Source organism: Cebus imitator, unplaced genomic scaffold (genome assembly GCF_001604975.1).
Source record: "Cebus imitator isolate Cc_AM_T3 unplaced genomic scaffold, Cebus_imitator-1.0 Scaffold217, whole genome shotgun sequence".
Classification (NCBI taxonomy): Eukaryota; Metazoa; Chordata; class Mammalia; order Primates; family Cebidae; genus Cebus; species Cebus imitator.
In genome coordinates, this window is record NW_016107532.1 from 468,939 (window position 1) to 494,778 (window position 25,840).

Consider the following 25,840-nt stretch of genomic DNA (forward strand, 5'->3'; position numbering starts at 1 on the left):
GACCTCAAGTGATCAGCCTGCCTTGGCCTCCCAAAGTGCTAGGATTACAGACGTGAGCCACCACACCCAGCCTTGTCCTACCACTTTACTGTCCCCACCACCTTCCCTTGGTAGGCAGAGCTTGGGCTCATGTTAATACCAGGTGGTTCAGTGGCATTAGATGGCATTGGTGAAGGGGAATGAGAAATTAACCGCCTCTAAAAGCATAGTTTCACTGGGAAAAAGTACTCTACTGCCTGAGCAATTCATAAATGAATTTTAGGAATATAAAATATCACAGATTAAAAGCAGACCCTCCTGCATTCTTCCCAGCCCCAGGAGTTTCTGCTTGGTGTGGGGGGCTGATGGTGGACAGAAAGGGAGTGTGGATTTATTAGTGTCGGCTGCCATCTGGCTCTCTGTGGCCCCAAACCTCCTGTGTCCTCAGTGCGATTCTCCTGAGGTGCTCTTAGGACAGATTTCGTGTTTGTGAGATTGCTCTTTGATGGAGTGCTGACTGCATGGCAGACACTGTGCTGGACACTAAAACGTTTATCCACTAACTCTTTCTGTGGTCAGTAAGGTAGATCCAGATATCCTCCCACTTTATAGATTAGGAAGCAGGCTTGGAGAAGGGACTTGGCTTGTCCAGGAGCTGATGGTTATAAATAGTGAGCCTGCTTTGAAATCACATCTCTTGAACCTGGGCTGCAAGGGGCCTTTCATGAGCCATTGCCCTTCTGGTCTTCAGAGGCGCCTTCTTCCATAAAAATACAATACAAATTCAGGGCCGAGCACCGTGGTTCACGCCTGTAATCCCAGCACTTTGGGAGGCTGAGGCGGTTGGATCACAAAGTCAGGAGTTTGAGACCAACCCTTCCAATATGGTGAAACCCTGTCTGTACTAAAAATACAAAACAGCTGGGCATGGTGGCATGAGCCTGTAGTCCCAGCTACTCAGGAGGCTGAGGCAGGAGAATTGCTTGAACCCAGGAGGTAGAGGTTGCAGTGAGCCGAGATCATGCCACTGCACACCAGCCTGGGCGACAGAGTGAGACTCTGTCTTAAAAAAAATAAAAATAAAAATAAAAATTATATTTTACAACTGCATTGGTATAAAGGCAAGTATAATCCAGACTGGGTTACAATAAAAAACAAAACCAAACATTTTAGGGCTGGCTTATGTCTGTCTGTAATCCCAGCGCTTTTGGAGGCCAAGGCTGGAGGACTGCTTGAGACCAGGAGTTTGACACTGGCCTACAAAACATAGTGAAACCCTATCTCTCAGAAAAAAAAAAAATGTACATATATATATATATATATATATTTTAACTGGGCATTTTAGCATACTCATAGTTATAGCTACTTGGGAGGCTGAGATGGAAGGATCCTGTAGCCCAGGAGTCCGAGGCTGCAGTGAGCTATGATCATGCCAGTGTACTCCAGCCTGGGTGACAGAGTTAGACATTGTCTCAAAAAAAAAAAAAAAAATATATATATATATATATATATATATAATAATTGAAATAAGTTTAAAAAAATCACTTTGGGAGGCTGAGGCAGGTGGATCACCTGAGGTCAGGAGTTCAAGACCAGCCTGGCCAACATGGTGAAACCCTGTCTCTACTAAAAAGACAAAATTAGCCAGGTGTGGTGATGCACATCTGTAGTCCCAGCTTTTTGGGAGACTGAGGCAGGAGAATTGCTTGAACCTAGGAGGCGGAGGTTGCAGTGAGCCCATATCATGCCACTCCAGCCTGGGCAACAGAGTGAGTGAGACTGTCTCAAAAAAAAAAAAAATTGCAACATTTTCCTCAACCCTAAATGTTCATTTTTTCTTGTGATTTTCATGGAAATGGAAACATTTTTGTTCGTAAGCATTGGGAGTCCCCTGTCTGGTGGGAGAAAGGAGCTCAGTGTTTGACTTTGACTTCAAGCTCTGCTGCTTCCCGGGTACCTGGTTCCTTGGTGCCTGGTCCAAGCAGTCTGGATGCCCTCGGTCTCTGGGCTGCATGGGCCAGGACAGCCACCGTGGGAGCAAGTGGAAATGCAGCTCTCTCAGCTTGTTTGCCCTTTCCTGTAACGCCTTCTCTCTTACCCTGTCCTCCTGTCCGGGCCTGTTGTCTCTGAGGGCACCTGTGCTTAGTGCCATGCTGGTACTGAGGAGGGAGGACACAGGAGGACTGGCATGGAAGGGGGAGCACTGCCCGGGAAGCCCCTTCTTTCTGGGGCAACTGGGGTGCTAAGAAAGTACCCTAACAGCTCACACCACACTTTGCCTTCTCCTTCATCACATGCTAGGATGTTCTGGGGCAATTGAGCTGTTTTCCCCTCCACCCATCAAGAAGTGATGTCGTCCCTTCCTCAGTCACAATCTTTCCTAACTCAATTCAAACCCTGCTGTTGATAAGGAGGGCTGCAGCCAGCTCAGGCCGCCCGCTTCCCAGCCTCCCTGCTCCGCCTTCCACCCCCTAGGCTGTGCACCATGTGCAGTGTCTGGTCCCCAATAATGAGATTAGTCCTGGTTGCCTTTTAATAAAATGCAGTGGATGCAGGGAGGGAGAGTGATGCTCAGCTAAGCCTTGCGGGTCCTGCTGTCCTTAACGCGCTGATTGCATTAGGTGGACTCTCACTGCAGGTGGTGGGAGTGGGTGGGGAGGAGGGTGCCTCTCACAGCTCGCAGTTCCAGAAACTGCCAGAGATCAGTCACCCTCATCCTGAGCTCTTACAGAGGAAGCCAAGCGACTGTGAGGGCTACGTGCACTCCCTCTGGTCGCCAGGCTCTTGTCTGCTGAGCAGCAGAGCCCTTGGGGGTGGGGAGTGGCTGCTTCTACGCCTTGAAGCTGCTGCCCACAGTTCTGCTCTGAGAACCCAGCGGGGCCAAGAACAGCCAGAGTCCCAGGGCCGCCCAGTGAGGAGGGAAGGGCGAGAGAGGATTCTCGCTGTCAAGACTGGGAAAGGAGGGCCATGGTTCAAAGGCCCTTGCTTCCTTGGGAGTAAATCTCACCCAAGGTCCAGGTTTGCAAATGCAGCAGACACGTTTGTGGGTGGGTCCAATTCTTTCCAGAGACATTGGAATGTCTACTCCCACCCCTGGCATGGGACACGGCCCCTCCTCCCACACAAATGGGTTATCAATTACGTCGAATGAATGGCCTTGCGAGTGCAAGGAGGGGAGCCAGGACAACCAACCACCTTTGGAGCAAATGGAAATGCAGCTCCCTCGGCTTGTTGGCCTTCCTTGAACCCCTTCCCTCTTGCCTGTGGTGGGGACCCTCTGTCTGCACGTACCTACCAGTGCTTAGTGCCATGGTGGAACCGAGGCAGGGAGGACTGGCACAGGAGGGGGACCACCACCTGGGAGCCCTGCATCCAGGCAGCTTCCCCAGTGAGCACCGACACAGACCCTGGCTGGCTTCAGTCTCTGGAAAGCCTGATGGCACCACCCTAGTTCCTGGGTCTTGGAAAGGCCAAAGCCACAGCAGCAGCAGGCAGCCACTGCTTGGCCCGAGAGCTGGAGACGCTGCCGCCCACAGACGTAAAAGCAGTGGTGCCATCTTCCGTGTGTGCATTAGGACGGGTCTTGGAGGCCCGAATCAGCTCTTGGCTCAAACTTGTACCACCCTGACCTGAAAATTTGCATTGCACAGAAGCTTATCTGCAAGCCCCTTGAGGGCAGGGACCAGGCCCCCTCTGTGTGGCTGCAGCACCTGGCCGAGTGCGGGTGCGTGCGGGTTGAGTTGAGCTGCTATTTGCTGATGGGAATTTGGGGGCATGTCTCTTGTCTTTGTTGAGCCCCCACTTTCTGGTGGGTCAAGTTGGGTCAGTGCTCCTGTTAGCTGCAGTGTCATTTAAGGGCGACGTGAGAGAGAGGGCGTGAAGCACCCAGCACAGAGCAGGGGCTCACAGGCTGTTGGGTCCCCACCCTCCTGACACACCAAGCACGTGTCCACCAGGACACAGCGGAAGCAGACTGACTCAGGGTTATGACTCCCCAGGAGGCCAGGCGGGCATTTCAGCATAGGCAGTTGCCCCTCCGAGAAGAGATCCTGGCCCTGGTGTCTGCCTGTCCCCCGGGAGCCTGGTGGGAAGGAGGGAATGGGCAGTGGCACCTTGTTCTGCTGGGCTCTCCTGCCCTTTGTACTCCACGAGGCATGGGGAGGTTATTGGGTCGCCCGGCGGAGGGAGGGGTGATGTCCCCTCTGTTCTTCCTAATAGAAGCTAATCAGATTCTGCCTGCAGCTGGGCTCTCTGGGGATGAATCTAATAAAGGAAGCGGTGGCCTGGAGAAGACAGATGACAAGTGACTGGGGGGACAGCTCTTCTTTCAGTACATTTTCCCGTTAGACTTGGGGAGTTGGAGACCCAAGAATTCCCAAGGAGGATCAAGAGTGTCCCTGCCTTCCAGGAGTGGACAGGGCACCTGGAGATTAACCTAGACAGAAGCAACAGGGTAAGGAGGCTCCGGGAGAGCCTGGGGACAGAGTGACCTGCCTGCAAGGTGCCTGGGGAGTGGAGGGAGGGGTGTGGGGCCTGCAGCAGGGAGCCAGGCTGGGCCATGTCCTTGGCCATGGGAATAGTGGAGGCTGTAGATGGAAACGGGCAGGATCGTGCCACGAAGTTGGCATTTCACTGGCACTCGGGGCCTCTTGCGGAGGGGACACCACGACCTCGGGAGCTGGCTTAGTCCCTGGAGTGTCTGTCATGTTGAAGAGGGAGAGGCTGCAGGCCCTGACTTGGGTGTGGCATGAGGATGGTCGGGAGGGAAGTGAGGGGAGGGCCCAGCATGTGGTGGCCTGGGCAGCCTGGGCAGAGGAGCCGAGGTGTCACCTGGGCCCGGAAGAAGGGCAGTCCCACTAGAGTGGGGAAGGCGTGAGAGGACTTGGTGACAATGGGAGAGGAGGTGACTAGGGAAGGGCTGGGTTTGAAGCATCTGTGGGATGTCCAGAGATGAGAAGACATGAGTAGTGAACAGACAGAAATGGGGCTTGAATTTGGGGTTGCGGGGACAGAACTGATACCTATGTAGGTGACAGATAAGGAAAGCGGCAGGAATTCCAGAAATAGGATTTATTGTCGGCTGGGGCTTCTGGAATCCTGTATTCCTGTCCACCCTGGGGCTGCGTTTCTGGGAGATGATTTGACGGAATGTGTCGGAAATCTAAAACAGAACCTAGCCCTTGTCTCAGGATTCCCTGCAGAGGAGTTTGCAAAGATGACCACATCCTGTTGCTTATTTGGTGGAAAACTGACAGCTAGCTAAATACTGAACAGTGGGGACTCGTTGGCTAAAAAGTGGCCATGCAGTGTAAGAGCGTGAGAATGATGCTGCTGCATGCTCAGTGACACAAACCATGCGCGCTACGCCCTTAGTGAAAAAGCAGGTTAGAAAACAGCACGATCCTGCTTCTATTAGAGGATGCGTGTGTGTTTTTGGGAAGGTGTGTGAGGATACAGAGCAAATGCTGATGGCCTGCCATTTTACCTTTTTTCCTGATCCATATTCTGCTGCAGTGTGTGTAAATTATTAACACACCTTCCCCCCTTTTTAATTAAAAAAATTTTTTTTGAGACAGAGTCTCACTCTATCACCCGGGTTGGAATGCAGTGGCATGAACTTGGTCCACTGCAAACTCTGCCTCCTGGGTTCAAGTGATTCTCTTGCCCCAGCGTCCCAAGTAGCTGGGATTACAGGTGTGCACCACCATGTCCTTGCTAATTTTTGTATTTTTAGTAGAGATGGGATTTCACCGTGTTGCAGCTGGTCTTGAACTCCTGGTCTCATGTGATCCACTCACCTTGGCCTCCTTAAGTGCTGGGATTACAGGTGTGAGCCACCGAGCCTGGCCAACACATATCCCGCTTTTAATGGTGGAGTTGCCAACAGTTGTCCGACGTGGCAGAGAGAACTGGGCAGCAGAGAAGGAGCCCATCCCTGGGAGGGACTGAAAACCAGCTCCTGGGCGCTGCAGGGCAGTGTGTGGCGGGTGTGAAAGGGGTCAGTGCCCTTGTGCTGGCCACTGTCTTCCTAGTTCTGATACAGTTGCTGCCAGGAGAGGCTGGACCATGGCGAGGGGCCAGTGGACAACCATCCGGGGTGTGGTGGGGGCAGCAGCGGTGCTCCAGTGTCTGCTTGTGGTGGCCATGGTGGTGACCATGGTGCAGCAGTCACAGTGGCAGTGGAGGGCCATGGCAGCACTTTTCCATGGCGCAAGGGCTGCTGCTGCCACTGGGTGAAGGGAGAGCAGGCGAGGGCACGATTGTTCTCCTCCTGCTGCCTCTCCTCCCATCCCCAGCTGCGGGCGCTCTCCTGTCTGGCACGAGGCTGTGCAGGCACTGGGCACTCCCGTGGGCTCCTACTGTGGCCTTCTCATTCCTACGTCCCTAGGAACCACCTGCTCTCTGTTCTCCCCGGAGGGTCACGTGGGGCTGAGTGCCTCCACAGCCGTGCTGAGCTCTACCCGGCCCTCTCGCAGGCCTCAGCTCTGGGGACCTTCAGTTTTGGAACCTCACCTGAGGACCGTTCTAGAGTGCGGGTCCACCTGCCCCAGCTATGGAGGGGAAGTGCAGTGTTCCTGTGTGCTGACAGGTCCCTGTGTGCAGCTGGGTCCAGGCACTTCTTTTCTGCAGGTGCTGCGAGGTGGGGGGGGGGGGCGGGTGGGCCATGGAAGCTGGGCTGGCTTTCCTGGGTGTGGGGTGGGGGGGCCTCATCGCCAGTGTGGAGTCAAAAACCAGGCTGGGGAGAGAGACTTCCCATTTCTCCCCGAGATGTACTTCATGATGTGTCTGGAGAAAAGGTGTGACCAGCCCCATCCCTTCAAGGAGTGTGCTCACCTGTGTAACTCACTTGCAAAGCCCACCTGAGGAAAGCCAGGGCCTCTCGAAACAGAAAAGAGAGCCAGGCACTGGGCCCTTGTGCTCACCAGAATTTGGGGTATCTTGCCTTGCATCCTCACCGCGTGTGGAACTCCTGGTGTCACGTCCCAGGTCTCGCCTGTTCCTGTGGGGAGGCTGCCCCCCAGTCATTCCTGAGACTTGGGACCTCTGCTCCAGGATGATGGGTGGGAAGGGGCTTGTGGGTGGGAGAATGAGGGCTGCTTCCCTTGGGAGCCTCAGTGGAGGGTATCGGGGCCACATCTTGGTGGCGGGGTGTGCGTGTGCATCTGTTGGGGTGACATGTGCATCTCTAGGGGTGCTGTGTGCATCTGGGGGGACTATGTACAACCCTAGGGGCTGCTGTGCACATCTAGTGGGGGTGGCTGTGTGCATTTCGAGGGGCCGTGCATCTTGGATGTCTGTGCGTATCTGGGGGGACTGTGCACCTCGGGGGTGGCTGTGCGCCATCTGGGGCGGCCACGCACATCTTGGGGTGGCGTGTACATTTCAGGGGACATGCACATCTGGGGGGGTCCATGCTTATCTTGGGGAGCCTGTGTGCATCTGGGACAGCTTTGTGCATCTCAGGGGGCTCCGCGCTGCTCCTCTGAGCTCTGCTTTTTCCTTGCAGCCTTGGCCTCAGCATGGAGGGGAGGGCCACCGCATCCACCCCTGCAGCGCTGCCTTACTACGTGGCCTTCTCCCAGCTGCTGGGCCTGACCTTGGTGGCCATGACTGGTGCTTGGCTTGGTCTGTACCGAGGCGGCATTGCCTGGGAGAGCAACCTGCAGTTCAATGTGCACCCGCTCTGCATGGCCATAGGCCTGATCTTCCTGCAGGGAGATGGTGAGTCCAATAGCTGCTCCTATCTGCCCGGGCTTGTGGGGGTCCCTGAGAGGCAGTTTGCAGGGGTCCTGTCACCCCTGCAGTCTCTTCCGGTTGGACAAATCTAAGATTCTAACAAAGACAGAGATGGAAGCTGGCTCAGAGCCTGGGGAGATGGAGGCTGGTGGGTGGCAGCTCCTGTCCAGCCTGGCCCGGCATTGGCACCTCCTGTTTCCACACAGAACATCCAAGATGGGGACTTCGTGGAGCAGAGGGAAAGGGGTGGGGCCCCGAGCCAGGCTGTGCTGCAGGGGTGGTTTGAATTGAGGGAAAAAATAGGCATATGCGAGAGAGTGTGTGTGCATGCATGCGCACGTGTCTTAGACTTGGCAGAGCTAGAGTGCCTCCCTCTGGGACAGGAGCCAGGTGGTGCGTGGCCTCCACCTGCCTCCGGGCCAGAGATCCAGGAAGTGGGATCTACATCCGGTTGAGGCAGTCCTGGTGACAGCCACCCTGAGCAGCAGAAAGCTCAGAGGCATTCCTCACGTGACCTAGCCTTGCCCACCTCTTCTGGATGTGGGAGGTCAGGCTCGGATCATAAGGTTCTGCCTGGAAGGGGGACTGCTTGCTAAGCATAGGACCATCTGCCCAGGCTGCAGTGGGGCCACATGAGGAGCCACGTGGCTAACAGGTGAACTCAGTGGCTACTGGTTTCCTCAGTATGACCAACAGTGAACACCAAACATGGCCTGGAATATGCAGGACACCTGACAAGAAGGCAGGTGGGGCGGAGCGTCTGCTGGGCCGGGTAGTTCCTTCAGGTGGGGGCGAGGGCAAAGGCCCTGCCTTTGCTGCCTCTCCTGGTGATCGGACAGGCCTCCCGCCCTGCCCTCTTTGAGTGTGCACAGCTTGGGGAGGTTGGAGGGTCGGGGAGGGGTGTTAGGCTGCACACAGCCCTAGTGCTCTGGGAGAAGGCCAGGACATGCCCAGGGTCCCTGGGGGAGGCTGGCTTTGTCCTCGGTTCCTGCAGCTGGGCTCCGGTGACAAGAGGACAGCTCACATTGCCTCTGCACCAAGGGGTCTCCTTGCTGCTGGGCAGGAGGCCTCACTGCAGGCGGGTGCACTCATGTTCCTGCTCTCGTCTGCCATAGCCCTGCTGGTTTACCGTGTCTTCAGGAATGAAGCCAAACGCACCACCAAGGTCCTGCACGGGCTGCTGCACGTCTTTGCGCTCATCATCGCCCTGGTTGGTGAGTTCTCGGGTGCAGCCTTCCTGCCCCTGCCTGCCTCTTCAGGCGTTGCAAATGCCCGCCCCATCTGCTCTGTTCCGTCCCCAGAGCTGTGATGGGCCCGCCCCACTCCAAACATTCCCTGCAGGGCTGCTGGGTGCTGGCAGCCATCGAGCTGGGACTAAAGCGCAGAAGTCCCCACTAACCGGTTCCCTTGGGTCATCTCACCCCCTCCTTTTTCCACATCCAACCCTGTCCTCCTGTGGCCTGTCTCTGGCCCAGGCTTGGTGGCGGTGTTCGACTACCACAGGAAGAAGGGCTACGCTGACCTGTACAGCCTGCACAGCTGGTGTGGGATCCTGGTCTTTGTCCTGTACTTCGTGCAGGTGAGTCCTTCCAGCACCTGGGGCCTGGGCCACCTCCCAGGGAGGTGGGAGGGGAGGGGAGCTGGGTCGAATGTGCTTGATGGAAGGGCCTGTTCCCTGGGGTGCGTGCAGAGGAGAGAGCTGCCTTAGCACAGCCGGACGCTGCCTTCCCAGGCCTGGGTGCGTGCAAGGCTAGGATTGGAGGCCAAGAGTGCCCAGCTCCCAGGCGCCCTGCGGCTCACAAGCCCAGCTTTCCGAGTCTGCAAGTGTGCTAAGGCCTCAAGCGTTGGGGTCGTGCCCCTCCCACCCCCGTGCTGAGGAGGGAGGAAACCAGGCGGGGCTGAGGGGCTAGCAGTCGCCACGTGGGCGCGTGGGCGCACGGGCTCACGGGCGCGTCGGCGTGTGCCTGGGCTGACCTCGGCTGCTCGGGTTGGCCGCCGCCGCGTCCCGGAACCGCCCTCCTTTCCTCCTAGTGGCTGGTGGGCTTCAGCTTCTTCCTCTTCCCTGGAGCCTCGTTTTCCCTGAGGAGCCGCTACCGCGCGTCACACGTCTTCTTTGGCGCCACCATCTTCCTCCTCTCCGTGGGCACCGCCCTGCTGGGCCTGAAGGAGGCCCTGCTGTTCAAGCTCGGGTGAGTGTCCGGGGCGGGAGGGGGCAGGGCCCGAGCCAGCCCGGCTCAGAGCTCACCCTGCCCTCTGCTTCCCAGCCGTGGCTTCCTGCGCCGCCTCGCGTGGACTCAGACAACTGGCGCCTGTAGTTACGCTTGCTAAGATCTGGGGGCCGGGGGCCTGGGGCCTGGCTTTGGTTGGCTTTATCTTTTCAGAGCAACTTCGGGACTATGGGCACCCTATTCATTCCCATCGCGCAGCAGGATCTGCGGCACAACTGCTTAGAACTGGAAGAATGATCTAGATTTTTACATTCCCCATCATTTTCTGTCTGAGCAGTAGCTGGAGATTGCTGGTTGGGGGGGGTGGTCTTTCTGTTGGGCAGAGTAGGGAGGCAGGGGCTGGTGCTGGCATCCCCGTGCCATCTTTAAGGCCCAGAATACGAAGGGCATTTGGCCTGTGACCCCTCGGGCAGCTCCTCCCTTCCTCTCACCCCTGCAGGGCCAAGTACAGCTTGTTTGAGCCCGAGGGCGTCCTGGCCAACGTGCTGGGCCTGCTGCTGGCCTGCTTCGGGGGTGTGGTGCTCTACATCTTGACCCGGCCCGACTGGAAGCGGCCCTCCCAGGCGGAGGAGCAGGCCCTCTCCATGGACTTCAAGACGCTGACGGAGGGAGACAGCCCCAGCTCCCAGTGATGCGCCCAGCAGGCCCTGGGGGTCCGCAGGGTGTCTTCAGGGCTGCAGGCTCCAGCGGAGGGCGGGCGAGTGCGCGAGTGCGTGCAGCTGCGTCTGTTTGAGTGCTGCTTTCTGGGGTGGGGCTCCGCCACCTCTGCTTCTCCCTTTCTCCGCTGCTATAGCTCCCGCGTCTCTATTGTCCCCTTCAGTGCAAAGGCTTTGGTCAGTCCTGGTCGCAGAGCACAGATCTTTAGAGGAGCCAGCGAGAGGGCCCCACCCTCCGGGCAGCAGATGCCTGGGGCAAGGCCACGGGAAACTGGGGGGGCCTCAGGGACGGGCCTGGAAAGGCCATGACGGCTTCTGAGTGCAAACCAGGAGCCCCTCCAGCCCGAGTAACACGTGGCTCAGATGGGCCCAGTCTTTGGCAGAGGAGCAAGTGACATGATGTGTCAAGTATGTTGGTGTTGAGAGCAAGGTTCCCAGGAGAGGGGCGGGCCAGGCCCGCGGAGGCTGAGATGAGGCCCTGGTCCAGCTGCAGTCCTGACCCTCCTATTCTTTAACCCTTTATTCAGGACAGCTTTGCTGGGAGAGGGGGTGGAAGCCCATGACTTCAGACAAACGTTCCCTTCGCAGATGTGGGCAGCTTCCTCTCAGGCTGATCCAGACATGGGGGGCAAAGGTGGGAGGCACCCTACAGCCCCTTTCTGCTGGGGCTCCCTCCCTGCAGCACCCCTCCCCTGACCTCACAGCTCAGCCCTGGTTTCTTCTCCCAGGCTCACCCAGGCTTTGCTCAGGCTGGGAGGCGGAGGGCACAAAGCTTAGCATTTTTTAAATGAAAAACCACTGCTGCTGGCTGTGGCTGGAGCCCCTGGGCTGCTGGAGTTGCTGCCTCTGTTCTGGAGGACGAGCCTTCTCCCTCTGACTTGGTGCCCATCTTTCCAGGAAGTCAGGATGGAGTCAGAACTAGACTGGTCTGCAGACCCCCCAGCCTCTTGTGTTCTGTGTGAGTGTCGTGCTGTTAGCTGAGTCACTGTTTGGCTTCGGCCTGGAGATAGCGTGATTAGAACATTGATCGTGTGCGTCTTGGATCTGGTGACTTCTCTCCTTGTTTTCCTTGTTTTTTGGGGGTTTGAGGAGCATGGCTTAGCTTGAGACAGACACAGTTTGCTTCAGTGAAGAAGCTGGTAACAGTTCCAGACCTGATGGCGACTCTCCCTTTCCTCCCCGATGCCGCCTTAGAGATATGGGTCAGCCTCCTCTAATGCTCAGATTTCCGGGAGTTGGCTTTTGCTGCCAGTCCTGCCTCAGGCCATGTCATTTCTGGGAGCAGGTGGTTATAGTTCAGGCCCCTCCCCAGCAGGGGCTGCCCAGGCTCCTTGGAGCCCCTTTCCCTCCTCCTCTCAGCCTGCCTGGATGACGGTGTTCGCCTCCTGTTTACACTGTATACTCTTCAAGGGTAGTGGCACTGTGAGTTCTTTAATCAGACACCCACTTGTATAGTGAAATGTCTACATGTGGGAAAACTCCACCTCAGACAACTACCAAAGTACAATCCTGTCTCCCTAGCCCGAATGCTAGAGAGAAATGGAACCTTAGATTTGCAACAAAAGTCTGTAAACCGCTGTTTGCCAAAGTGAACGCTGGATGACTAAGGATGACTAAGGAGCAAAGGCGGCCCCCAGGAGCAGCTCTGTGGTGCGTTATTTTATTTTGCCTGTGGCCAGTCTTCTGTGAAATACAATGTGCTGTTGGTGCAACAGATGATGCAATAAATGTCTACAGCAGACCTCTCGCCTGTTACCTTCCTTTACTGTGCAATAAAAGGAGCCAGAGCTTTGAGCAGCCAGAAACATGATGTTAGCTCCAGGCCTGAGAGAAATTAGGTATCTGCAAGCTGGGCACAGAAGGTAAAGTGATAGTGATATTGATCACGGCCTAGGGTCCGAAAAGGCCCTGGTTGTCCAGTCTCCACGCAGCGGAGGCAGTATTTCCATGTGGTGAGATAAACCCTTTGCTTTCAGCCTGAGGGTGGCCTGGAGGGCGAGGCTGCAAGTGCCCGGTAAGAGCCTCAGGGAGGAGTGTCTCCGAGTGTTTAACAGACCCCTTTCCCTTTGAAATTGGTCTTTTGATCCTTAAGAGGAGGAGCAAAGGTTTTGGAACAAGCCAAGATCCCACTTTTGATCCAAGTACGTGGCTCAGGCAGAAGGTGTGTTTTGGCAAATTTGGGTGGAATCGCACCGTGGCTCTGTGCCTTGTCACTTAAAGCAGCGGTCCCCAACCTTTCTGGCAGCAGGGACAGGTTTTGTGGAAGACAATTTTTCCACAGACCAAGGCTGGAGGCAGGGAATAGTTTTGGGATGATTCAAGCACATTACATTTATTGTGCATTTTGTATTATTATTACATTGTAATATATAATAATTCTACAACTCATGGAAATGTGGAATCAGTGGGAGCCCTGAGCTTGTTTTCCTGCAACTATACAGTCCCTTCTGGGGGTGCTGGGAGACAGTGACAGACCATCAGGCATTGGATTCTCTTAAGGAGGGGGCAAACTAGATCCCTCACATGCGCAGCTCACAGTAGGGTTCTGGGGATCTGACAGGAGGCGGAGCTCCGGCGGTCATGCTCATTGGCTGCTGCTCACCTCCTCCGGTGGCCAGGTTCCTAACAGGGCATGCACCCATACTGGCCTGGGGCCCTGGGCTGGGGACCCCTGACTGAAAACAACTGAAAAACTCACCAGAGCTCACTATATTTAAAGGGACCCCACAGCAGATCCTCTAATAAGGTAACAGCAGTCCCTGCTTCCCAGCATGTCTCAACTTTATCTTCCGTATTGTAGCTGGTCTCTCATGTGTAGGAGCCAGAGTGGAGAGGTCCTTCCTTAGGGCACCGGTAGAGTCCCTCTTGAATCAAGGCTTCTGTGGGGAACTTTACTGAAAAGCATTCAAAACACGTGGCTTGATACTTGTCACAAGCTGCTTCCTCAGCCAAGAGCATCTCATTTCTGTTTTTTTTTTTTTTTTGCGCCAGCCTCTGCATCTTTTTTTCTTGCCTGTTTGTTTATATATATCCCACCTTCCCGAGTAGCTGGGATTACAGGTGCCTGCCACTGTGCCCACCACTGTGCCCAGCTAATTTCTTTTTTTTGTAGAAATGGGGTTTCGCCATCTTTGCAAGGCTGGTCTTGAACTCCTAACGTCATGATCCACCTGCCTCTACCTCCCAAAGTGCTGGGATTACAGGCGTGAGCCACCGTGCCTGGCCCCTCCCCTTTTTCTTTTAAGTTCTGGGGTACAAGTGCAGATCGTGCAGGTTACACAGTATAAATGTGCCATGGTGGTGTGCTGCATCCACCGCCCCATCATCTACATTAGGTATTTCTCCTAATGCTATCCCTCCCCAATCCCCCCACCCCCTGCTGTTCCTCTCCCAGCCCCCACCACCCTCTGACAGGCCCCTCCCTGTGTGATGTTCCCCTCCCTGTGTCCGTGTGTTCTCATTGTTCAACACCCACTTATGAGTGAGAACATGGTGGTGGTTGGTTTTCTGTTCTTGTGTCAGTTTGCTGAGAATGATGGTTTCCAGTTTCATCCATGTCCCTGCAAAGGACATGGACTCATCCTTTTTATGGCTGCATAGTATTCCATGGTGTATATGTGCCACATTTTCTTTATCCAATCTATCATTGGTGGGCATTTGGGTTGGTTCCAAGTCTTTGCTATTGTGAACAGTGTTGCAATAAACATACGTGTACGTGTGTCTTTATAATAGAATGACTTATACTCATTTGGGTATATACCCTGTAATGGGATTGCTGGGTCAAATGGTATTTCTGTTTCTAGATCCTCGGCAATCACCACACTGTCTTCCACAATGGTTGAACTAATTTACACTCCCACCAACAGAGTAAAAGTGTTCCTATTTCTCTACATCTGTTGTCTCCTGATTTTTTAATGACCGCCATTCTAACTGGCGGGAGGTGGTACCTCAATGTAGTTTTGATTCATATTTCTCTAATGACCAGGGATGACGAGCTTTTTTTCATATGTTTGTTGGCTGCATAAATGTCTTCTTTTGAAAAGTGTCTGCTCATATCTTTTGCCCACTTTTTGATGGGGTTGTTTTTTCCTTGTAAATTTGGTTAAGTTCTCTGTAGATTCTGGATAGTAGCTCTTTGTCAGATGGGTAGATTGCGAAGTTTTTTTTTCCCATTCTGTTGGTTGCCGGTTCACTCTATTGATAGTTTCTTTTGCTGTGCAGAAGCTCTTAAGTTTAATTAAATCCCATTTGTCTAGTTTGGCTTTTGTTGCCATTGCTTTTGGTGTTTTAGTCATGAAGTCCTTGTCCATGCCTATGTCCTGAATGGTACTGCCTAGGTTTTCTTTTAGAGTTTTTATGGTGTTAGGCCTCATGTTTAAATCTTTAATTCATCTAATTTTTGTATAAAGTGTAAGGAAGGGGTCCAGTTTCGGGTTTCGGAAAGGGTCTCTGTGAATACCGAAATGACCTCGGGCACCAGGGGATGATGCCTCCCTCTCCAGAGAGCCACTGCACGTCTTCCCCCACTAATCTCCAGTTGGATAACAGCAGGGATGTCACCTTCTTATTGGGTTTGGGACTCTGTGAAGTCCCAAAGCGACTCCTCTTGACTGAACATAGAGTTATTTCTCCAAACGAGCACACAGCATTTCCCAAGCCATCCTCCTGGACCCAGCGTCTGGGCTCTGCTGGGCGTCATTCGGGGTTGGTCTTTTCAGACCATTCCTTCTGAGAGAGGAAGCACATGGTGGAGGGAAGAGCTCTCAGTGCGGCTCTGAGTCAGTCCTACCTTTGCCTGACCCTGAGCAACTTCAGCTCCCCGGATCTGTTTCTGCATTTGTGTTTTGGAGACAGCAATGTTGCCTGTCGAGGTGTGAGAAATACATTAGGGAATATATATGAAGCCCTTATCGTGGTGTCTGGGACGTAATGGACCTCCCAAGAGAGCGGCCTGTTAGAATGGACTCTGAGCACCTTCTCTTCTATGAGGACCCTCTCTTTTTATCACAGGGCCTTCCAGACGTGGTACCCTTGTTATCAATGCCCTATCTTATTCCTGAGAATGGAATAACTCAGCTGCCAAGGTTCTCCAAGCTCCTCATCCAGTTTCTGTTTTTAAGGCTGAAAGAGGATGACTTCATTCCCCGCTGGTTCACCTACCCATTCCCAGCTGACTGCAGGGGAGTTTAGCCACCACGCACGTGTGTACTGCACCTGCCTGCAGGTACCAAAAGGTACCCGTGAGGGATGAATGTCTGACCCGGTGCTTCTGAGGATCGACAGGCTTCTGCTGAGCTTGCTGTTTATTTCTACTCTGAGTAGCTTTTTATTCAGGTCGAGGGTAAATTCTTTTTAAGAAGTATTAATAGTTTTTTAAAATGAATCATTCCCTTTTTCCTTTCCTTCAGTGTCTCAGGACTTCTTAAAAAACTGGGGGTTTGGCCAGATATGGTGGCTCACACCTGTAATCCCAGCATTTTGGGAGGCCAAGGCAGGAGGATAGATTGAGGCCAGGAATTCGAGACCAGCCTGGGCAACATAGCAAGACTCCATCTCTGCAAAACAAAACAAAAGTTAGCAGGGCATGGTGGCACACTCTGTGGTCCCAGGTACCTGGGAGGCTGTGGTGGGAGGATGCTTAAGCTCAGGAGGTCGAGGCTTCAGTGAGCTATGATCACCACTGCACTCCAGCCTGGGTGACAGAGTGACATAACACTCCCACTCTAACTAAAAACAAAACAAACTAGGCTGGGCGCAGTGGCTTATGCCTGTAGTCCTAGCACTCTGGGAGGCCGAGGTGGGTGGATCACTTGAGGTCAGGAGTTTGAGACCAGCCTGGGCAACATGGTGAAACCCCATCTCTACTAAAAATACAGAAATTAGCCAGGTGCACTGGCGGGTGCCTATAATCCTAGCTACTAGGGAGGCTGAGGAAGGAGAATTGCTTCAACCCGGGAGGCGAAGGTTGCAGTGAACTGAGATCGTGCCACTGCACTCTAGCCTGGGTGACAGAGACTCCGTCTTTTTTCTTTTTAAAAATCTATCTATCTGTCTGAGATTTTGCCAATGACTTTTTTTTTTTTAATAACTGGAGCAGCCTAGGAATGGTTTTGAGATTGTGCAGGTGGCTGCTGCCAGAGTCCCCCCTTCTCTTTGAAGGCAGTTGTGGCGTCCAGGCTGGGCTGACTGTGTGGCCTGCAGTTTTCCCAGGCTTTGGGAAATGTAGGTAGTTGCACAGCAGGAATGTTTGTTGAGCACAAATCTGATGGCTAGAGGAAGTGGTCTCCTTCCTTGCTTGTCCCTGAAGTAAACACAGAGGTGGCAGTTAGGCAGGAAAGGCTGCAGGCCTAGTGCTATTCCCTCCTCTTCCCTTTAGAAGGTATTGAGTCTCCAGCCAGTTGCAAGAAACCTGCCACTTTTCCACACACAGTGCAGCTGCCTAGCTCTCTGTATGGTGAGGACTGGAGTTCGACCAGATGTCTGATGAAAACATAAGGCCCCTTGGCCTCCAGCTGCAGCCAAGCCCTTGGGTCTACAGTGCGAGCTGTACCCCTGCTTGCTACCCTCTTGGGGATGCGGTCTGAAATGTAACCACTCAAGCTGGCAGCCCTCCGCAGCCTTGGCTTTTGGTAGGGTGGCTGCTCACGTGCAGCTTCAGCTACAAAATGAAACAAGCTCAGTACTCCCTTGGTTGGCTGGAGAAAAACCTCTTCCAATGAAGAAAAAGCCTCCCTTTCTCGACAAATGTCACAAGCCTGTGCTGACAGGTCCTAAGAATGGCCATCTCTTGTCCACAGCTCTCTCGAGAGCCTGTCACAGTGTCCAACTCTGAGGAGAGGAGGCGCTCAGTAATGTGACTGAGGAAGTAAATGCACAAAGGGGTGACTCTGAATATCCCACAAGAGGCTGACCAAATCACCAGGAATTTGGCCTTAGCCCTAACCTGCCCAATTCCTCCTGGGGGAAGGTGCCTCCCCCATCATGGCATCCTCAGGAGGGCCAGTGTAAAAGCCAACTCCCTGAAGAGATTGTAACAGAAGGAGAAAAGCATCACACCACCATGTTTTTCCAAGTGTTAGCCATTTATAAATAAGTACATTTGCTTTCATACATACAGTTCATTGTACAGATGATAATCTGTATACATGGGGCAGGAAAATGCATTCATTTGAACTTTTCACATCTATCTCTCACAGCTCACATGTACAGACAAGAAAACTGCTCAAGCAAGTACAGCAAAGGAAAATGTCTTTCCTTTTACACAGGGGGCTAGATGCCTCTGTTGGGTGTGGGTCATCCCCACTGCACGAGTTCACAACTGTGTGGTGTTCAATATATTAGGATAGAGAACAAACATGCATTGGGTAATATACTGTACAGAGAAAGTCCTTTACATCTGAGTCATAGAAAACCTAAAGGAAAACTAAGTGCATTAAAGCTTTTTCCAGCAAGTGTCTTGAAAGGACAGCAAAGAGGAGGAAGAATCAAAATCATATTAGTACAAATCACTCTTTAACTGTAGACTGTACATGTCTGTACTAATGAAAATCATCTTGGATTTGGAGGAGACAGAACAGAGACAAAGATGCTGTGCTAGATGGAAAGGAGGCCATGCCGGAAAACGGCACCTGCCCTGAGCCTGATGAGGAACTGGCCTCACTCAGCAGGAATCAGCCAAAGGAAACAAAAGCCAAAACAAAACCAGAACAGGAAGTGTAACTTACAGGATTTCCAAAATAACCTGTGAATGAAGTGGAGATCTGGAGCCGGCATCTCTAACTATTTTTTCCCCCCAGTAAATTGGTATGCAATAAGGCAGGTACATTCAAGTACTGAATTTTCCAGAATTAACTCTTGTCTGGCTCTGGGGACTAAAGGGAGTGAGTTGAGCCCCATCTAACCAGACTTTCTGGTTAGCAATTAGCAAAAGAAAAATTCAGCCAGCAAGTGCTACAAAAACAAAGCAGCTAGGGCACTTCCGTTCCACAGAGTAGGTCTATCTGGAAAAACGAGCGTGGCGCTGGCCTGCATCTCTAGCATCCAGCGGCAGCCTGGCAGGTCAGCTCAGCGTCGGAATCAGAGTCAGCAGGAGGCAATGAGATGATAGGGGTGAGGAAACATGAAAGTAACACTTGATTTTTGGTGTCCAATTATGCGTTCATTTGGTACTAACTTTCAAAGCTCTGACTGTGGCCACCACCTGAGGGTGGCTCAGCTGCTGTGAGGCTTTGGACACCGAAATGAAGGTTACCAACACTTCAGCCCTTGAGTGGTCTGTATGACAAAAGGAGTTGATGAAAACCCAGTGATTATTCAAGTAGCGCTGCACAGTGGCTCCACCAGCCCCATTGTGCTTGTGTCCGGGCCCCCAGCCAGCCACCTTTTCTTGGGAGCAGCCAGAGCTGAGTTCAAGGCATTGCATGGTGAAGGGTTCCATGACACGTCTTTGTAGGTAGCTCTTACCCCTAAGCCCTTTGTTCGTTGTTGTTAGTCATGGTGGATGGTCAGTCTGGAATTCCTAGAGGAAGAGGAGAAAGAGCCGCACCTCCCAGTGAGCAAGCAGCAGGACCACACAGCCCTCGGTGTGCAGGCAGCAGCCGGCTGCCTTTGCAGGTCGCTTTCTTGAGAAAAGGACAGCCCAGGAACAGACAGGCAGGGTGGGTGAGGCTGCTGGGCACTGGGAGCATCAAGAGGAGGCCGGGCACAGGGGTGGGCACCTCTTGCCCCTTGGGATAGCCTGTTCCATTTTGTGGCAAAGATTCAGTGAGCACTGGTTTTGTCCAAGGCATTTCTGCAGTAGAAAAATAACTATCTCTGAATCAAACCACCCAACTGTGACGCTTCTGTAGTGATAAAAGCTGGAGGCTGAGAGGAACTGAGAAGAGGGAGGCTCATGGGGAAGAAGAGGCTTCTCCATGTACCCATCCCTCCACCAGAGCGAGGGAGCTCTGGTCAGCCTTCTCCCAGCCTCTGCCTGGCTGAAGTCCAAAGCATGTAGTGTTCCAAGAGTTCGCCTTGCACAACGGGCATGGATGCATGAAGACCCCTTCCAGGCCTCTGTTCCCTTCTCCTGAACTTCTGAGCATGCCTGCCTGTTGCCCTGGAAGCAGCTCCTCTCTCCTGAGATGCTGCGGTTCTTTGCTACAAAACAAGCGCCGTGCAGAGCCACAGTGACACCTAGTGGTAAACTGCGGTGAAGCACACGTGACGTCCACATAGCCCACTGTATATGACTAAAATCTAAGGAAAAATACTTATGGATATTAAATTAGATACCGATTATTTTTTAATTTTTCTATTGGGTACATCTCTGGAATATAAAAATACCAATATTTAGAGAGGGGTTCATAAACTACTATACAATATAAGGACTGAGAATACCTTTCTCTAAGCTGTTCTGTTTACAATAATTTAGGAAAAGTGTTTAATAATCCAGGCTTAACTACATTAACAAACTTGTATATCTGGACAACAACCTGGGGTACTGTACATGATTCTAATTAATGGGATTTTCCTGAGCCATCGAGTTTAAGTTATACACATCTAAAAAGAGGGGCACGTGGGAGAGGAACGAGAAGGGTTTGTGCTCTATTAACTTGGGACTTTAATAGTGCACGTCTGCAACCCGGACAAGATACAACAGCAGATACAAAATGGTCTCCATTTTGTCATGCCAAATTCTCATGTTACACAGGTTTTCCCTTTACTTTGTAAATAAACATTAATTGTTAATTGTTAATTGTGTGCCTTACTGATCCAGTAGATAAAGTAACCGTGTCTCAGGAGTCCCTAAGAACATTGCTGGAAAAGCACTTTAAAATCACTGCAAATATTTTTTGTATTAAAAAATTCTTAATCTTTTTGATGCTTATATACAACAGTTATTTCTTGTGCTATAAATGTTGTGATCCACTGCTTGATGTCTTTCTTTTCCTTATTTTTTTTTTCTTGAAAAATACACTAAAAGACAAGAGCGGTTCTGCTATTTTCTAATGAAGACATTACTCACACTTAAATATCCAGTATTTATCAGAGTTACAAATTCAAACAGTAAAGTGCACCCATTTATAGACATGATGTGATAGAAACCCATTAGTGCAAGAATTCTGGGCAAATGGAACATACAATTTGGTGAGAGACCTGTTAAGCAGAAGTTTGTCACCTCTGTCCTCATTTCAGGGTGATAGGACTTGAGTGAGTGGAACTTACCAGTTTCGTCTGAAACATTTCCTCCCACCTAAAGCCAGACAAGGACTCAGCGAGTGTTCGCTGCTGGGGAAGGGGCAGCTCTGAAATACAGTACTCAGATCGTCCCATGGCAGTGAAGTAGCAAACAGGGCACAGGCAGTCTGCTTATAAGGAAAAATGTCTCCCGCCCCAACAAGCTCTGGTTGGCATTTTCTAGTCAAAAACAACGGGCACGCAGCAGTGATACTTACTCCCTCTTATAATGGCAAAAATGATACTTCCTCTTATGATGGCAAAAAAAAGTGCATCTGACTGTTGACATTTTAGGTGTTTTGCCCAATACGGTATAGACTCTAAATCTCCTTTTTGTCCTGGAAAACTGAGAGACCCTGGGGACAAGTGGCATCAGTGGCATATTTGTAAAGCTACAGGACCTGCTCATTCGCCTGGACATGTGATGGGTGGATATGTGGTGTTCCAAATGAACAGGGGCACTTTTCTAACAGACACTGAGAAATTCTTCAAAACGCAATGGCTCCTCAGGGAGAGGCGGATATAAGGAATAAGATGCAGAGGCCAGCAGTGCTGAGAGCCAGCCAAAAGGGATCTGAGAGGCCACTGGCTCCTGGCTAGAGGCTGCCGCTAGAGCTACACGTTTCATCTTCCTGATGTGAGACAGAGAAGGCCGCAGAGATGGGAGAGGATGCTGAGGCCCACCCTGGTCTAGCTGAGATGACCAGTCCTCAGGCAGGAGGGAGAGTGGGAAGAGGCCGGGGCTTGAGTTAGCCCAGCTGTTTGCTTCCAGCACAAAGAGACAAGTCCTGGCCTGTTTTAGGTTTGGGGGTGAAGAGGTCCGTCTATTTGGCAGAATCTGAATTAGTAAAGAAATGGTTCTGATCTCAGGTTCATGCTCCCTGTGTCTTAGTGACCCCTTCAGAGGGCACGTACTATTACAAATGCGTCTGGTCATAGCTGGATGTTTATTCAGGAAACTGCCCTTCCTGCAGCCCTTTACTAACAGAGCAGAAGGATTCCTGTAACAGAGAACTAATGCTGCTTTGTTTTGCTTTAGTTGCTTAGTTTGTTGGGTTGAGTTGTTCAGTTGTAAGAGCTGATACACAGCTAGTACCAGGCCTGTGCTAAGGGTTTGGTTTCTGTATTCCTGCTATCCTCTCAATGGTGGCCTCACTTACTCGAAGGTCAGCCTACCAAATGACCACGAGACCTAGAAAATGTGTAGAGTGGCCAGATCAGAAGCTTGCGGTCCAGCTCATGTCCCCACCCAGGACTAGAAAACAGGCTGAAAGGGGTCTTTCTTCACCCTGAAACACTTTTTGCTGTGTCTGACTTTAAAATATCACACTCTTAAATACTCCTAGAAGAAAAGAAATTGTTCCTGTAATAGTAATAAAACCACACACCTCAAAACGGAATTAGACGACGACTGGCCTGGCCCTGGGTGGAAATGCTGGAATCAGTCTTTTGGTTCCAAGAGATTCCAATCTGCTTCTGAAAAACCAATTTTTGTATGATACCACCAGGGTTGAAAGAAGGAGGGCCAGTAGAACAAAATATGGCTCTAGGTGAAGATCCAGCTAACGAGACTTTCGCACCAGCCAGCCTTCGGGAAGAGTTTCCTTTTTGTGGAGAATGACAGTGATGTATCAGGACCTAAAAAGTATATGTCACCAGGACGGACTTCTCATAGCCTTTCATCAAGAATCCAGAACAATCATTTTTGTTAATGTATTTATTCCCTCCCCTACCCTGAAAAAGCAGCAGCTTTTAGTGGTTAATTGTTGGCTAAAAACCTAGAGAATAACTTTCAGTGAATTCCCTTAAAAAAGCCACAATTCTCATCTAATTTCCTTGGCTGACTGCACTATTTAAAGGGCTGGTTGTTTTTTAAATGTTCCTAAAATGCCTCTTGGAAAGTCAATGTAGTGACATTTCACATAATTATATTGGGGTTTTCTTCCAATTTAGCAGACTTCTCTCTCTCTCTTCCTTTTACCCCTCTAGAAAGACCAGCACTCTTCCTAATGCACATTGTAGACCTGGTGGCTGCGGGGAGCTGGTGGTCTGGGGAGAATGCGCTGCGGCTGGCTGTGGGTGCCACTGGCTAAGAACGCGAAGGCAAAGGGGCAACACACACTTTTCTAAAGTTTCTAGAATAAAACAAGAACACCTTATTTTTTAAAAAAGGAAAAAGACATTTACACAACAACATCAGTGAAAGCGATTGTCTCCTGGAAAAAGCTGACCAGTGTGTCTGATCTCCCTGGGTTAAAGCACACGGCACAAAAATCTCCTCGTTGGCATCTGAAGAGAGGGAGAGAGCATGTGGCTGGGCACAGACAAGAGAAACTGAAGTTCTGGCTCACTGGAGGCCAGCTTCCCAGTCGGCTGCATGCAAAGGATTTCAGCATGTGCGCTGCCACCTCTGAACACCACACAGAAACTACATGAGAAATTAAGCCAGAGAACTACCTCAAATGTGGAAACCAAGCCTGAAAATGTGCAGTGAAAACATACGGGTCTCACTCCAACAAAACGTCTTTTAAACATTAGACTCCACAAACGGTCTCTTTGGTTTGATAGGGGATGTCTGCCCTTGCCGAGAGTCTCGGGACAGCTGCCTGTACAGGTTGTCCTGGTATGCCTGAGCCACAGGTAGAGTCCGAGCTACCTTCACATCGGGATACGAGGAGGCCTGGCTGACTCGCTCTAGGAGGTCTCCGCGAGACCCGTTAGCCAGCATCCCATGGGGGCTGTAATAATCGTCCTCCAGCAAATGGCCATTCTGTGCATTGTTGGTTTTGTTATAAAAGGCAATGTTGCTGATGGATGATGGTGGACTGAAGGACTCGGGCTGAGGCAGGTTGCCTGGAGACGTGGGACTCAGGACGGTATCCACGGACGACACTGCCCAGGTCCGATTCTGCTGGTGGAGGTGGGGGTACTGCTGAGTCCGTGCTGTTTTATCGATGATCCCCATGAATGGTGTGGTCCTGGATCGGGTGGGCTCACTGGGGTAACCTCCTTGAGTGGGAGACACTGGCGACAGCTCATCACATGACCTCTCATACGCCGGTTTCAGTGGGATCTCCATTTGCTGGATGGAAGAAGATGGCCGGAAGGTCGGAGTTAGGTTGGAGGTGGAGGAGATACTATTGCTAGATGGCGAGAAGCGAAGGCCTACACTTTGGGAGTGCAGCAGCGGCCTGGGAGTTGGCGGGTGGGGTTTGATTTCGTTAGGGTTGACGCTAATAGGTCTTCTGATTAAATGTGACACGTCAGGGGAACCTAGTTGGCTGGGGGAACGCTCCAGATCTAGTTTTGAGTGACAGACTGGGTAATAGGATGCTGACTGGCTGCGTCCGATCTGTGGTGTCTGGCTGTATCTCACGCCACCTCGGTATGCTGAGGAAGGTCGCTGTGGAAGATCCTCTTTGGTCAAGCCTCCATGCTGACAGATGGCGCCTGCACTCAGGCTGGCTTGGACATGCTGCACTGGCCTCCCATCCCCTACAATTCCCCCGATTGACCCTTGATAAACCAGCCGGCTCTGGCCGACTCCCATGTCTCCTTGTGAAGACTGGTATTTACTCGCCATTGAATGGGCTACTTGACCGTAGGCTCCAGTGGGGATGACAGTGCTTGAATGGACGGCTGGGCTGGGCTGGTTACTTCTCACAATCTGGGCCTTGGCAGGCTGTAGCCTGAGCCCTTGCTGGGGAACTGCCACAGGGAGCTGAGGCATCTGGTAGGGCCGCTGGGCCATTTTGGATAATGGAGATTTGGGTCTGCCAGGAAGCTGACTGACGTTTGTTTCCTGCTGATAGCGCACGGGTGAACCAGACTGGGATCTATAGACACTCATACTTTCGGCTGGAGGGCTGGCCCGATACTGAGGGCCTCTTCGGAGAGGGGAAGGGGGAGGGCTTGGGTATTCTTTGCCCTGCCCTCCCACAGGAGGGGGGCTGAAGCGGTAAGATCCTCCCTGATGAGCTGGGGAAGTATGTGGTGGGCTAGGCCTATAATGTGAGTTCTGATGAGTTGGAGAAAGGGCAGGTGAGGTGGACTGATAGCTCTGTCTAGTGGGCGAGCCTACAGAACTATTGGACCGGAAGTCAAAAACCTGATGAGAGCCAAGAGGGGAGCTGGAGATGTAGGCTGTGTCCCGATGCGGGGGAGAAGAGGGTGGGCTCTGGATGACTGGGAGCCCCTGGCTGGGCCGGGCCTCTGTCTGGAGGCCAATGGAAACATTTTCAACATCCTGCTCCAGGTACTCCTCCTCAAATATATCCTGTACAGAGTATATGTCTTCATGCTGTGGTTCAGGTTCTGCTTCTTCCGGCAACTGCTGCTGAGGCTGTGGCGGGGGCGGCTGCGGCTGCGGCTGCTGTGGCTGCTGCATCTGTCTACACTCTTCTTCCACTCTCATCAGAAGTCTCTGGATCTCACGGTTGTTTGGACACAGCTTGATGGCCTCGTTCAGGTCCTCTAAGGCTGCTGCAAACTGTCTGCTTGACAAAATGTGAACACAGGAACTGGAGTTATTCTGAATCCAGAGAACTCACCGAGAGCTGAGAACACGGTCACTATCTCAGAGAACTGTGGTGGTGTCTGTGGGAGTCTGGGGTGTTTTGGTTTGGTTTGATTTGTAGGGAAGGAAATAGGTTAGACTCATTCTGGAAGAGTCCGAACGATTCCCTAACCCATTCAGCCTCCATCTTCCTTCTGGCCTCTCTGGGAATAGTGGAGAAATGTCCCCATTGTGCCAGTCCAGCCAGGCCCTTCAGGAAGTTGTTTTAGAGCCCAAACACACACGAGGCAGTATGAGTTGGGTGGGGTTGTCATTTACAGGGTCACTGTCAAGTAGCTTAGGAACAAAAATAACTATATTTAAAAATCTTGCTGATCCAGCAGAAATTTTTCTTTATGTTCTCAATATTTTAGCTCCAAATTTCAGGCCTATTCTATTCTAGGCAGGAACCCTGTCCTCCGCCCTTTCTAACCTTCATCCCACAGAACTGCAGCATCTCCATT

The 25,840-nt window shown here is 52.0% G+C and overlaps 2 protein-coding genes across 18 annotated transcripts in view; one reads left to right on the forward strand and one right to left on the reverse strand.

The window, feature by feature from the left end:
• LOC108318278 (cytochrome b561) overlaps nucleotides 1-25,840 on the forward strand; it is a 44,924-nt gene that overhangs the window by 1,377 nt on the left and 17,707 nt on the right. For 3 of the 10 annotated variants that reach the window (XM_017549230.2, XM_017549235.2, XM_017549233.2), the window contains exons 2-6: nucleotides 7,487-7,701; nucleotides 8,832-8,930; nucleotides 9,192-9,295; nucleotides 9,748-9,905; nucleotides 10,381-11,400. In XM_017549230.2, coding sequence (XP_017404719.1) covers nucleotides 7,500-7,701; nucleotides 8,832-8,930; nucleotides 9,192-9,295; nucleotides 9,748-9,905; nucleotides 10,381-10,576 — 759 coding nt within the window. In that variant the 5' untranslated portion in view covers nucleotides 7,487-7,499 and the 3' untranslated portion in view covers nucleotides 10,577-11,400. Of the gene's footprint in view, nucleotides 1-4,326; nucleotides 4,433-7,486; nucleotides 7,702-8,831; nucleotides 8,931-9,191; nucleotides 9,296-9,747; nucleotides 9,906-10,380; nucleotides 11,401-25,840 lie in introns of those variants that run through there. The other 7 variants (XM_017549236.2, XM_017549238.2, XM_017549237.2 and 4 more) reach the window with 3 other exon arrangements.
• The window catches only part of TANC2 (tetratricopeptide repeat, ankyrin repeat and coiled-coil containing 2), a 437,594-nt gene continuing 434,286 nt past the window's right edge, over nucleotides 22,533-25,840 (reverse strand). For all 8 annotated transcript variants that reach the window (XM_017549227.2, XM_017549226.2, XM_017549224.2 and 5 more), the window contains one exon: nucleotides 22,533-25,314. In XM_017549227.2, the coding sequence (XP_017404716.1) occupies nucleotides 23,349-25,314 (1,966 nt within the window). In that variant the 3' untranslated portion in view covers nucleotides 22,533-23,348. The remainder of the gene's footprint in view (nucleotides 25,315-25,840) is intronic.